Below are 13,126 nucleotides of genomic sequence, written 5' to 3'. Positions count from 1 at the left end.
ATATTAAGAACTAAACTATGACATGTCACAAACTATGGTGAAACAAGTACCTACACTTCCTGTTACCAACCCCTCACAGAAAACCACTTGTAACCAGTAAGGCCAGAAGCACAGGGCAATTCACCTCATGGGCTGACCTCTGAAAGTCAGGGCTTTATAAAGGTAAGGAGGGTTTTAATTTCCGAGACAGAATGAACGGACTCAGCCTTAATTTATCAAGAACAATGTGTTGAAAATAATGTGGTCTAAAAACGTAAGCTGTGCAGAGATGCCCAAGAGTGCAGCCCAGAGCTGGTCTGTAACAAGGTCCCACCAAGCAAACATCCCCGCCCCACCTCACCTTATTTCGACTGTATCGAACAGTACCCTTCCGAGTATCTTCTGAGACAAGGTCTGTAAATATCCAGCCAACCTGCAAAAGAGAGAAAAATACCTTCCGAGTCTCTCCCTGAAACAGGTGACGAATGCCTTCTAGCTTCTGCCCAGAGAGGAAACTCCCGGGAGTCAGTCCTTTCTTTCTAGGTGAGTCAGCTCCTCAGCTAAGCCACCGTCCAAACCAAGGCTCTCAAACAGCACTCAGCTGACACTGGTTGTCCTCCCCCTGATGTTGCCGGGTGGAGATGAGGGCAAAGGAGCAAAGCTCATTTATGTGTTAGAAACTAAGACTCAGCACCATCTCTGGGCCCAGCACTGCACTAGGTGCATGGGACCCTGGGGTGGACAAAACTAACAAAGTATCAGTGAAAAGGGAATTGGCACACTGGAGAGAAAGAGAAACAACGAACAAGCAAATAAAGACAGTGCCACTTCAGATGCCAGGGCTTTCTCCATAAGACAGGAGAACATACTCCCTAGAGAATGCATTTAAAATAAAAAAAAAAAACACAACAGAGACTTCACCCAGCTGCCCTTCTGAGCTCCAGTGCAGGGCTGAAGGAAGCATCTGAGAGTACAGGGATCTGAAACGCCAATCCCAGACCTCGGCATAGTCAGCCTTCCTGGCACGTCCTGCTACAGCAAAAGTGCCTGTCCATGTGCTCTGTGAACGCTGGCCCTCCTGTGCCCATGAATCTCACAGCTGGTTACCCTCCCTAAACCAGAACCTGGCTGGGAGGTTGAAAAGTGGCGATGGAATCCAGACACACACCCATTTTTGTCCTTCAAAGAAGTGACCTGGTGCCTGTGACCCTCTCCAGTACAACCCTAACATGAAATTCTTCAACTCCATCTCCTGCAGACATGACCAGGCAAATCAAGAGACTTTCGTTTTCTTTAAAAATGCCCAAATGAACAAAACCCACAAGGAGGATGGCAATGGAGAAAATGAGACTTAAGGGATAAATGTAACTTAACATTAAACAAAACAGAATCAAAATCAAGCTGAGATAAAGGGCTAAGGGATTAATGTTTGGAGAAAGGCATTTAAGTACTTTTAAGATCTTCTACTCTATCATGAACCAAACATTTATAACAAAAATGGGTTAAAAAAACCCACATTGATTTCTCTTTTCAACACTAGAAACTTTCAGAATTTAAACCAAAATATGCCCCTAAATCATGATACTGACTCCTTGTTAGAAACAACAGGAGTTTTTTTTTTTTTCTTAAAATGAAGTAGTAACTTTGTTCCATAGCATTCCTGGGTTAAAAGGCACATTTCCAGTCTTCCCCCATTTATCTGTACAGAGTCTATTTCTCCCTGTCTAAACTGATGAGGAAACAAAGGATAAAACTTACATAGCTATTAATAGTGAATTTCCAAGATGTGTTCAAATTCACATTTCAACATTATCTATAAAAAGTCATCTTTATAGTTCCTAGGAACTGTACCAAAGATGTGAGATAAACTAGATAAACAGATTCAAAAAGAAAACCCTCTGTCTTCTAACTGCCCAGAAAAGTACCAAGGCTTATATGCTCAGATGCCTCAATTACAAACAGGAGGTTCAATGAGGACTGAAGAAGAACCACCAGAATCTCCAAATGCAGGGGAGAGGAAATGATCAGTGCAGACAAGACACGTGAAGGGAGAGCTCACACCCGGAAGGATGTGTGTCAGCAGGCAGGTGGGACACAGAGCCTGGTGTCAGGTCCCCTGCAGCAGAAGTAGGGGTCTTGCTCCTGCTGCTTCTTTCCTGGCCCACTTTTAGGCAATCTGCAAAAAGTTACATGTAACAGTCCCTACACTGGCATCCTTTTTTAGGCACCCAATAAACACATGCGAGGCTTCAAAACATGCAGGGCCTGCAGCTGACCTTGAGCAGCTGGGAGTTCAGTCCCGGATCAGGCCTGGCCACGTGACACACCTAGATGTCCCCAACACAGAGCCCAGGTCCTCCCTCAAGGACAAAAAAAGTCTCAGTACCTTCCTCAGGCCAAGTTTGGCAGCAATTTCATCAACCACCTCGGCCTTTGGATCTTCAAGAAGCTCCAAGCTATTCTGTGTACCAATCTGTGAGGGTATTTAAACGAGAAGATGGATTTAGAGGAGGGGTTCAGAAAAGCAGCAGGCAGCTCTGTTCCATTTCTGGTCGATTGTCACAAAGGAGCACCAATCTCCCTTACCAAAAAGGAGATTTTCAGCAGCAAAAAAGCTCAACCAGATACACAAGCCAAGCCCTCCAGGCTCCCCAGGGCTCAGCTTTGCTTTTAATCAAGATTTAGAGAACATGAAGAGGCAACATTCAGGCTGGTTCACATCAGCAGCTCCACAGGAAATGTGTGGTTGTTCAGGACTAGAGAAGGCTCTCTACACCTTTGTTTGGAATAGAAGTTAGTTTTAAAACTCCCTTGGATAAATAGTTTAACTCCAAGTAAGTTTGGCTGGATTAGGCAAGGTTAGAGTTGCAAAGGAACATTCATTCCCAGAAAACAGCCTTGGAAAATCTGCACACAACTTACAGGGATAGTTCTTAGCTTCATGGGCAAGGCAGAGTAAGAGAGCACAGAAGATAAACACACTCTAAGCCAACAAAAGGGCACCTGAAATGGGTATCCTGTTGACTGGTGAGGAGAGCACTCAGCTCAGAGCAGTGGGGGGCTTGGGCTGGCTCACATGCAACCTACACTGGCCACAGGACCCCACTTCTAGCAGTAGACAAAGCATGCTGAAATCTTTAATCTGCACCAAAATGCAGCTCATAGGTTAAGCATCATACTGAGCAGAAGACACGGCTATGGAACAGGAAAGTGAAGGTAATTCCAAACTGAGTTATGCTAATTGGGTATATCCTTGTAAATTAGCCAAATCCTGGCAAAATAACAAAAGAACCTATGTTGCTGGGTATGACCCATATGGAGATGATTAATACATCCAGAGCACAGGTCAAAGCACAAACTCAGAACAAACCTAAGGATTTTTGTTCCATGACATGTGGCATCATGAGCTTCAACTTCTAACGAGCTGGAGGTTATTAGAGGTCAAATGTTTCAACCTCCAGGATCCCTAATTTGGGAGCTCTGATGATGCTGTGAGTAGTTTCGACACCAAAGGCTTCTGATTTTTTGTTCTATCATACTCTTAACAGAACTGTTAAAATACTTCACGAAAGGACCCTCCTCAAAACTGAACTGGAACATCGTGAAGGACCCTCCTCAAAGCTGAACTGGAACATCATGTGCTTCCCAAAGCAGATCCCGCTTACAGAGCACATTCAGCACCTGAAGGGTTCGCCAAGCAGGGTCTCTGGGTGAGCACTACTGCCATCTTCTATCTCTTTACTAGTGAACCATCACAAAGGCCTGGTCCAACACTTCCTCTGGGGTTCTCAATAAATAACAAGAATGTCAAGAGGGCAGATGACACACAATCTGTATAAACACACCCAGGGAAGAAACGTTATCTCTACAGGAGCCACACACCTGCACAGGCCACAAGGCCTGCAGTTCCAGACCCTGGTTTATTAAAAAAAAAAGTGAACCAGTCATGGCAAGATCTCCAGAACATAGCACAAGCTGACACACATGTGTATGGCATGATGCCCACCAGAGATAAAAGAGAAGACAGTAGTATCTATGTACCCACTTATACTAAAAAAAAAAATCAAACTTTACAGATCTAAGCCAAAAATTATTTAAAGTGAGGGCTACCTGTAGTGGAGGGAGGAAATCAGATGAAGGGGAAGACACTGTTCGTAGATCTCACTTTGCAAACATGGAAATTTCTTTTCCAACATTTTTTAAAATAAAAAATTTCAGGCATACAACAAAGTTTAAAGAATCAGTAGTGAACACCTATATACCCACCACCTAATTCGGCCTAACATTTACTATGTTTCATTTGTTCCTCTGTTCATGCCTCAACACATTGCATTTTTGTGTTTTTGCATCACAGTAACCTGCAGGACTCTGTGGACATGAGTTTGAGTGAACTCCGGGAGTTGGTGATGGACAGCGAGGCCTGGCGTGCTGTGATTCATGGGGTCGCAGAGAGTCGGATACGACTGAGCGACTAAACTGAACTGAACTGAACCTGCAGGAATAAGACCCTCTCCTAACTATCTCAACACATCATAAACCAGGATGCAATACAGTTCCAGACTTCACTTTTGTAGCAAACTTATTAGATATAATAAAATAATATATTACATATATATATTACACAACCATACAAAAGTTTTATGTAATTGTACAACAAATTTAAATACGTATATATAAAACCAATCCCTAAATACTGAAAATCAAATGAACATAAATGTTGGTTATAACCTGTTGGTGACATAATCATACAGAGATCTTCCAGGTGACTTTAAACACAGAAACCAACTGCTGGTCCCTAGTGGGATATACCCTAGGGACCGTACCCTTCCACCTAAACAATTCTAAACTGTTTTCAGTCCTACACTGGTGGTAATCTTGATACTGTTATTAAGTTACATGTATGGCATAAGATAAAGAACGAGAGTAATTTTGTGACTCTAATTTCATAATTCCTAGGATAGGTGATTGTAGGCATGAGCAGAGGAGATAGAGAATCAGAAGACAGCAACTTTATGACACTTTTGGGGGAACTGACAAGAGTGGAATAAGATGGCAGATTAGATCTGTATCAAAGTTCAACTTACTTAAATTGCTCAATGCACTTGTTACATAAGAACATGTCCTTATTCTTTGGAAACATATACTGAAATATTTAGGGGCTATGCTCTTACTCTCCAAATGTTCTTTTTGAGTGTGTCTGAGTGTCTACAGACTGTGGCAAATGATGCAATGAGAAAAGCAACAAGCAATCTGAAAAAGGCATCGCATAGAGCCGTCAAAATAAAGCAACAGAGACCCACAGACTGTAAATCCTGTTCACGTCTACCTGAGGAGGCTCATAGATTGCAGCTACTTCAGCCCTGATACCAAGAGGAATGTCTTTGTGCTCCGTGTACCGTCCATACAAGTACCCGAAGTGCTGGTTCCCCGTCTTCCTCCAGAAGTCAAGGAAGCGGTCAGCAACTGTATGATTCTCAAACATGATGTTGTCCACATGTCTGTATTTCTGTAGAGTTAACAACAATAGGTTAAATTCAAACACTCGATAAATAATTCTTTTAGCACAAACCATTCACAAGTATCTTGTAACTAGCTTTTTAAACACACAGACTTTAAGAATGTGGTCTGCCCTTAAGACTACTTCATACTTCAGATTTTAGTGGGTAGAAGGGTAAGGGTGGGATTCCTCAATAAATTAATTCAAATTTATCTCACTGGGGGACATCCCTAGTGGTCCAGTGGTTAAGACTCTGCACTTCCACTGCAGGGGGCAGTGTTCAATCCCACATGGGATTTCACCTAAAATGCAGGTTTTCATATTTTGTAAGTCAAAAAAAGTTTTAAAAAATAAATTAAGACAGAAAGAAAGAAAAAAGAGAACTAAAGGGATGGATGGAAGGAAGGAGAGAAAGAAAAGGAGAAAGGTTCTCAGACAGTCAAGGAGGTCATGGAATTCTAAGCAGCTAAACACCAGCTGGCAGTGGCAGGGGAAAGACGAGGTGAGCTATTCTTGGAGGGCTGGACGATAAGAGTGGAAATGGCCAGAATAACTACACAAAATTTTCCCTGAGCTCCTTCTTGAGCCAAGACATCTTGGAAAGATGTCCTGAGCTGGTCCCAGGACAGTTCTGTTCATAGTTGAGCCATAGCCAACTTCCAGAGCCACAGTTTCTTAAAAGGCAAAGTCACAACCACTGAGCATTTTAAACAGTCACCAAGAAAATTTTGCCTCCACACAAGCCAACAAGACAGAAAACTGAAGGCTCCCCTCTATGCTTGAAGGAGCCAGAGATCTTTCCTCAGCCATGAACATAAATATACCGCTTTCTGTATCTATATGGACACAGACAACATCTCACCTGTCTGTTCAGCGTGATGGCACTTGGCTGGCACTTAGTACAGATGCCGTTAGGCCACGGAAGGTGTCCCTCACACCCTGATTTAATCTTGCAACTGATGTTCTCCAGGGCAACAAATTTCCCCCTGAACAAGAAAATGCAACTTAATTAAACACTGCAATGGTGAAAAGTTTAGCAGGAGGCTGGAAATAAAATGTAAGATACCTTACACTTCCTGAACAGAGTTCTCAGGAGCTAAGCACGTGGTAGCAACAGCAGGGAAAATGTGCTAAAATTTATTCTAATGGAGTTCTAGCTTCTGTCCTATACACTTAAGACTGTACAGGATTCAGAACTATTTCTGACAAAAACAGTTCGTTTTCACTAACATCTACGAAGATTTTCAAGAGTACTGCTGAATACCTAGATTTAACCTATGCCTCTGAAGTAAATGAAACTCTTTTTAAATTTCATCGACTTAACAGAAATATTTACGTAATGAGTCTAGTACTTAAGATTTCTGTACAGAATTCTTCATAGAAAAAATGTGATTAGGATACATAACAAAGATATCGCCACTCTGCCTTCGGTCAGTGAGGATGTCCTGGGCCCCACTGTGGACTTGGGGGTGAGCCTGCAAAAGTGCCTGCAACCTCCGTCACTTTCCTGTTCACAAACAGCCCACTGATCAGCACTGTCCCCACAAGCCAGCAGCATCATGAAAATGTTGGCACTTGGGAAGCAAGGGTTACCACCAAGGCTGTGTGTTAACGACAGTGACAAGCAAGCCCTTGACCTAGACTGACAAAAGGTCAGGAGACCTCAGCACACGTGCTCTGGTCCAGACAGCTTCAGAGCTTACCCCACAGACAAAGCAAGAATAGGTTTCTGGTAGATTTTTTCTTTCCTGGTCTAAGTTTTTTAAAAAGTCATTTCAGGATGTCAGCAGGCTGTCAGAGAAAAACTACAAGTAGGCGAACATGACATTTTTCATGAAATGTTGCTGACTTGGGTTCAGCCACCATCTCCTCTCTCTGCACGGACAGGAATCATAAAATCCTGGTAAGAAGTCCGTTCCTTTTTGGTGACATGAACACATCAGCAGGATGGGGCTGCGTGGCAAGGACTTGATATAATTCAGAAGAAATCAAAGAGCTTGCCACTGTCACAGCTGCTCTCTAAGATCCAGCCATCCCCACTGCCCACCTGCACCCCCGCTGCCTGCCTGGCTGAGCCTGCAGACAGCAATGCTGAGGCACCAGAGGCCAAGCGAGGGATAACACCCTACACCTCGGCCTTACTATGGCTGTGAAGTTCAGCTGCTAACAAGGCAGGCTCCAGGGCAAAGGGCTGACGGGGGCTGTGAAACAGGGGAGCCAAGAGGATTGGGGGGAGGTGGTTCGGGTTTTCCAAAAAGCAGTGGGAAGGTGGCTCAGACTCCACAGACACAGGACTGGCCACTGTTATGCCTCATCTCATCCATCTTCGCAAACAACTAGCTGCCAGAACTCCGCATACCCGAGAGAAGGCTGCCAAGGTACCCCAGGCCTTCACAGTGGCCACCACCAGCCTGGCCTCTGCCCATACACTGGGCACTGCAGACTACAGCAGGTACCAGAGTCTCCACCCGTTTCCTCTTCCAGAATCAGAATAAGTTTCACAAATTCAAACAATGCATGCCCAGACTCTGATCTTTACTTTTCTTACTCATATGCCAAGGGGCTTTAAGCAACATGTGCAAGTGACAGAAAATGAACTTCTGTGCCCCAAAGCCACACGGATGCCACCCCCACATTCCCGCTGCTTACTTGTCAGCCCCTCCAGTCAGCTTCCGGATGTAGGCGTGGAAGGACATGTGTTTCACGGGAGGCTCCAGGTGGTTTAGGTAGTCCTCGTCAAACGGCTGCCAAAACACACAGTCAACAGAGTCACGCACCTGCAACCAGGGTCACGGCCACAGCCTCCACCTGCTAAGCCCTGAGGCAGGTGGGCAGGAAGGGAGAACTGTTGCTGGGTCCTCACTACTGTTCTAGGTCAGAACCAAGCTCTCTGTGTACCAGTTATCTTTAAAAGATTAAAATGAATCTCTATGAAATACAAAATGATGTAAGTCAAGTAAGTATCAAGTAAATTTTGCAAAAAAAAAAAAAAAAAGCCACAAGATGAAGTAAGAGGAGCCTCATGAAGAAAATCAGGTTGGCCTTCCTGCCATAAATTCAGTGTCAACCAGTCACAAGTCAGCATTATTATGGTAACTCTCAATCTCACCAGGACAAATCAGTAGAGACGCAAGATTCAGGGCAAAGTAAATCAAAACGATGATGAACACGAAAACCGCCAGGCCCAGCTTTGTGTCAGGTTTTAAAAGGATTGTCCAGGGAACCCAGTGTAAATGCTGCCCCTTTATCACAGCAATAACCTGTCCCAGCTGTTCATAATCCACCCAGAAGGTCACTCCCATAAATAAAGGCTCATCCTCCCAGTGCAGCCTGCACTAGGGGAATACGAGGCCCAGGGCAATAAATAGATAAGTTCTTTGAACCACTCCGACCCAGCCCAGGGACTTAAGAGGTGTGGAGATGGCTCTGGGAACTCACTCTGCGTGGACGCTCACCTCGAGAGGAACGCAGTGCACGCACTTCCCCAGAGGCCCGTGCCGGCACCTAGAGCACAGGGAAGAGAAACGCAGTGTCAGCATGTGTTCTTCTGCCTCCTTGCGTGCTGATACTCACAATGCATGTCATACCTAACGAAATGCTGTCCCACCCACGTGAAGTTATCTGAAGTGGTACGTGGTGAAGAGCTTCTAACAGTTTCATATTTCGGTGTGTATTAAAACTATTGACCTGTGCATCAAACCTGTGATTCCATGGATATTAACTGCTTAAAATGACACAAACTAAAAGTGAATGAATTTAAAGTTAGTTTAAATAAAAATGTTAGGTAAAGACTAAGAAAGTTGGTATGTGGATGTGGCAAAAATTCCGAAAATGGTACATAAATAGCTCAGGTGTGGAAAACACCCACTCTGCGTGCATATCTTGGAAAAAAGGATGAAAAGATCACTTGGCCCTGTGGGTTTCAGTCTGCACAGGGTAGGACCGTGGGGATGTGCTGGGGTGGTGAGGGTGCTGGCAGGTGCAGTCACAGCACTGTCCACATGGCGTGAGAACTCTCAGGTGCACCTCGTTCTGTATTTCAGAGCAAAAACGGCTGAATCTCCCAACAGGCAGGCTCTTCCAGGTAATGCACACGGAGGCACATGAACTCTGAAAAAGATTTCTAATGAGGCCTCACAAAAGCTGATCAGGGTGGAGCCACCCTGGGAGGAACACATATGGGGGCGGAGAGCTGACTGTTGGCCACAGCCACAAAGTGGTTCCATGCCAACTGCATCTCAGCACTCTCTCAGGCCCTCTGATCGGAGATATACAAGTTCCTAATGCAGCATGCTGAATTCCAATATCTCAATGTCATGCTTGCAGAGTGATGTAGTTACACACTCCACTGCAGAGACAACTTTCACTCAGTTTTACATCAGAGTGTGAACTCAGATGTTTCTAACTAGTCTCCTTAAAAAGAACAGCCAAAGGAGAAGGCAATGGCAAGCCACTCTAGTACTCTTGCCTAGAAAATCCCATGGACAGAGGAGCCTGGTGGGCTACAGTCCATGGGGTCGCTACTAGTCCGACACGACTGAGCAACTTCACTTTCACCTATTGGAGAAGGAAATGGCAACCCACTCCAGTGTTCTTGCCTGGAGAATCCCAGGGACGGGGAAGCCTGGTGGGCTGCCGTCTATGGGGTTGCACAGAGTCGGACACGACTGAAGCAACTTAGCAGTAATCAGCAAGTGGAGATCAAGGATTGTTCACAGAAAGGCAACAGGATAGATGAGGTCACATTTCAAGGTGTGGTGGGAGCATTATCAAGTGTACCAGGAAGGGCCAAACAAGTAAGGTCAAAGAAAAAGTCACCAAAATTGATGTAGTGACAATAAAGAGGCAGTTCCATTAGGGGGATGACTGAAACCAGAACATAAGGGACACAGCACCTGGTTCATTATCAGCCACTCTGACCCCTGTATGCAAATGAGTCAGGTTTAACAGTAACAATATGTGGGTTTATAAAATATCTATCCCGTGATCCTTTAAGCCTCCTGGTCTACTTTATGCGAGGACATTACATACGTGATCTACATTAGAGCACAGTTTTGGGGAGGCAAGGGGAAGCCTACTTCCAAGTTCCACAGCCATTCCAGCAACTCTTTCATAGCACAAGTCCTCTGTACTCGTGGTTCACCTGTCCTTCAGTCCCTCCGTTGTTACCATCCTCCAGTTAAAGGCTGGCCAGTCCTCGCGAGAACAGGACACTCTTTTCCCACCTTTGCAAGTCCACTCATCTGTCTCCTAAAAGGCACACTTCGTTTCACTATGCTGCACTTTGCAGATACTCTGCTTTATACAAATCGAAGATCTGTGGCAACGCTGCTGTCAACAGGTGTCTGTCTGCGTCCTTATTCCAACAGCATTTGCTCAGTTTCATCTATTTGGTAATATTCATATTTCAAACCCTCCTCCTTCAGCAAAAAATAACTGACTCACTGAAGGCTTAGATGATGACTAGAGTTAATAAAGTATTTTAAAATTAAAAAAAAAAAAACAGCCAAAAACCTAAAATAAACAAATGTACACAAGCATAAGCATTTTACACAATCCTCGGTGAAAAGTGAACATTCCGAAGGGAGCAGCACCTTTAGGAAACGAAACATTTCCTAGAAGAACAGAAAGAGCGCACTGAGTATGGGAGGTCAAGCTCTGTCCACAAGAATTAAACAAGACCATGTGAATGAGGACCTGTGCCAGCAGGTGCCTGGGTACCACCCCCTCTACCCTGCCACACTAGCTAAAGCCCATTCTGCACGTGCATCCAGGTATTTCAGGGGCACACCACAGAGGGGACTTGGTTTAAGGCTCCTTCCTCCCTTCTTTCAAATCTCTTAGTTCTCACCACTTTAAAACTTCTAAAATACATGTGGAGCACAGTTTGAGATTCAAACAATGAGAAAAAGCTCACAGAATAACTTAAGTGAGATGTAAGTTGAAAACAGATGGTCAAACTCAAAACTTACATTTCTTCATCAGGACACATTACAGACATTTCACTTGACTGACCCTGCAGCCCCGAGGGCACTTACAGCTGTGGGTCGCGGCTCCTGTAGATCTTCCCATCCTGCCTGCTGAGGTACTGGTCGATCTCATCTTCCACCACGTTGGGAGCACCACAGGCCTTCAACCCCTGCGGGGCTGATGTCTCCATCTCAGATGATGGTCCCGCAAGGTTCGAGGGAAACAGGAACAGCAGATCTCCATGCCTGTTCAAACAACAAATGTTAAGTTGAGGCTGTCTTCCTTTCTCCACAACCTGAGCTGTACAGAAGATCAACTCATGCAAAAACTTCTGACGCCTGGAAGCCAACACCAACCACCCCAACGGCCTAGAGAGCAAGGCTTCCAATTTTAAGAGTAGAGCACTCCTTTCCTGTCTCGCCTGCACCTGTTCACCTCATTAAGGTCAGCAACAGGCTCTCTGGACTGAAACAGAACTTCCTTACAACCACACTACAGGATCTATGCTGCACAGGCACAGACACACCTCGCTCCACACAGAAGACGCACAACCTCAGCAGACACTGGAGCAGCACAGCCTCTGCCCTCCTCCTCCTCTGCTTGGCGCCCACTTCCCCTCATTCCTTCCTTCGCCCTCTCTTTCAGTTCAGTTCAGTTCAGTTCAGTTCAGTCGCTCAGTCATGTCCAACTCTTAGCGACCCCATGAACCACAGCACGCCAGGCCTCCCTGTCCATCACCAACTCCCGGAGTACACTCAAACTCATGTCCATCGAGTCGGTGATGCCATCCAGCCACCTCATTCTCTGTCGTCCCCGTCTCCTCCTACCCCCAATCGCTCCCAGCATCAGAGTCTTTTCCAGTGAGTCAACTCGTCGCATTAGGTGGCCAAAGTATTGCAGTTTTAGCCCCAGCATAAGTCCTTCCAATGAACACCCAGGATTGATCTCCTCTAGAATGGACTGGTTGGATCTCCCTGCAGTCCAAGGGACTCTCAAGAGTCTTCTCCAGCACCACAGTTCAAAAGCAACGATTTTTTGGCGATCAGCTTTCTTCACAGTCCAACTCTCACATCCATACATGACCACGGGAAAAACCATAGCCTTGACTAGAAGGACCTTGGTTGGCAAAGTAATGTCTCTGCTTTTTAATATGCTATCTAGGCTGGTCATAACTTTCCTTCCAAGGAGTAAGCGTCTTTTAATTTCATGGCTGCAATCAGCATCCACAGTGATTTTGGAGCCCCAAAAAATAAAGTCTGACATGGTTTCCACTGTTTCCCCATCTATTTCCCAAGAAGTGATGGGACCAGATGCCATGATCTTCGTTTTCTGGATGTTGAGCTTCAAGCCAACCTTTTCACTCTCCTCTTTCACTTTCATCAAGAGGCCTTTGAGTTCCTCTTCACTTTCTGCCATAAGGGTGGTGTCATCTGCATATCTGAGGTTATTGATATTTCTCCCGGCAATCTTGATTCCAGCTTGTGCTTCTTCCAGCTCAGCGTTCCTCATTATGTGCTCTGCATATAAGTTAAATAAGCAGGGTGACAATATACAACCTTGACGTACTCCTTTTCCTATTTGGAACCAGTCTGTTGTTCCATGTCCAGTTCTGACTGTTGCTTCCTGACCTGCATACAGGTTTCTCAAGAGGCAGGTCAGGTGGTCTGGTATTCCCATCTC

General features: G+C 45.1%; 1 protein-coding gene across 3 annotated transcripts in view; it reads right to left on the bottom strand.

Annotated features, from left to right (window-relative positions):
- Positions 1–13,126, bottom strand: part of NPLOC4 (NPL4 homolog, ubiquitin recognition factor) — a 52,903-nt gene that overhangs the window by 24,908 nt on the left and 14,869 nt on the right. For all 3 annotated transcript variants that reach the window (XM_088829251.1, XM_055408345.2, XM_055408346.2), the window contains 7 exons: positions 11,515–11,691; positions 8,932–8,980; positions 8,126–8,220; positions 6,339–6,462; positions 5,306–5,485; positions 2,366–2,452; positions 341–412 (listed from right to left, as the gene is read on the bottom strand). In XM_088829251.1, coding sequence (XP_088685377.1) covers positions 341–412; positions 2,366–2,452; positions 5,306–5,485; positions 6,339–6,462; positions 8,126–8,220; positions 8,932–8,980; positions 11,515–11,691 — 784 coding nt within the window. The remainder of the gene's footprint in view (positions 1–340; positions 413–2,365; positions 2,453–5,305; positions 5,486–6,338; positions 6,463–8,125; positions 8,221–8,931; positions 8,981–11,514; positions 11,692–13,126) is intronic.

The sequence above is a fragment of the Moschus berezovskii genome, chromosome 20 (assembly GCF_049115385.1).
Source record: "Moschus berezovskii isolate FMDL1 chromosome 20, NW_MosBer_1.0, whole genome shotgun sequence".
In the NCBI taxonomy this organism is placed as follows: Eukaryota; Metazoa; Chordata; class Mammalia; order Artiodactyla; family Moschidae; genus Moschus; species Moschus berezovskii.
This window is presented reverse-complemented; position numbering and strand designations above follow the sequence as displayed.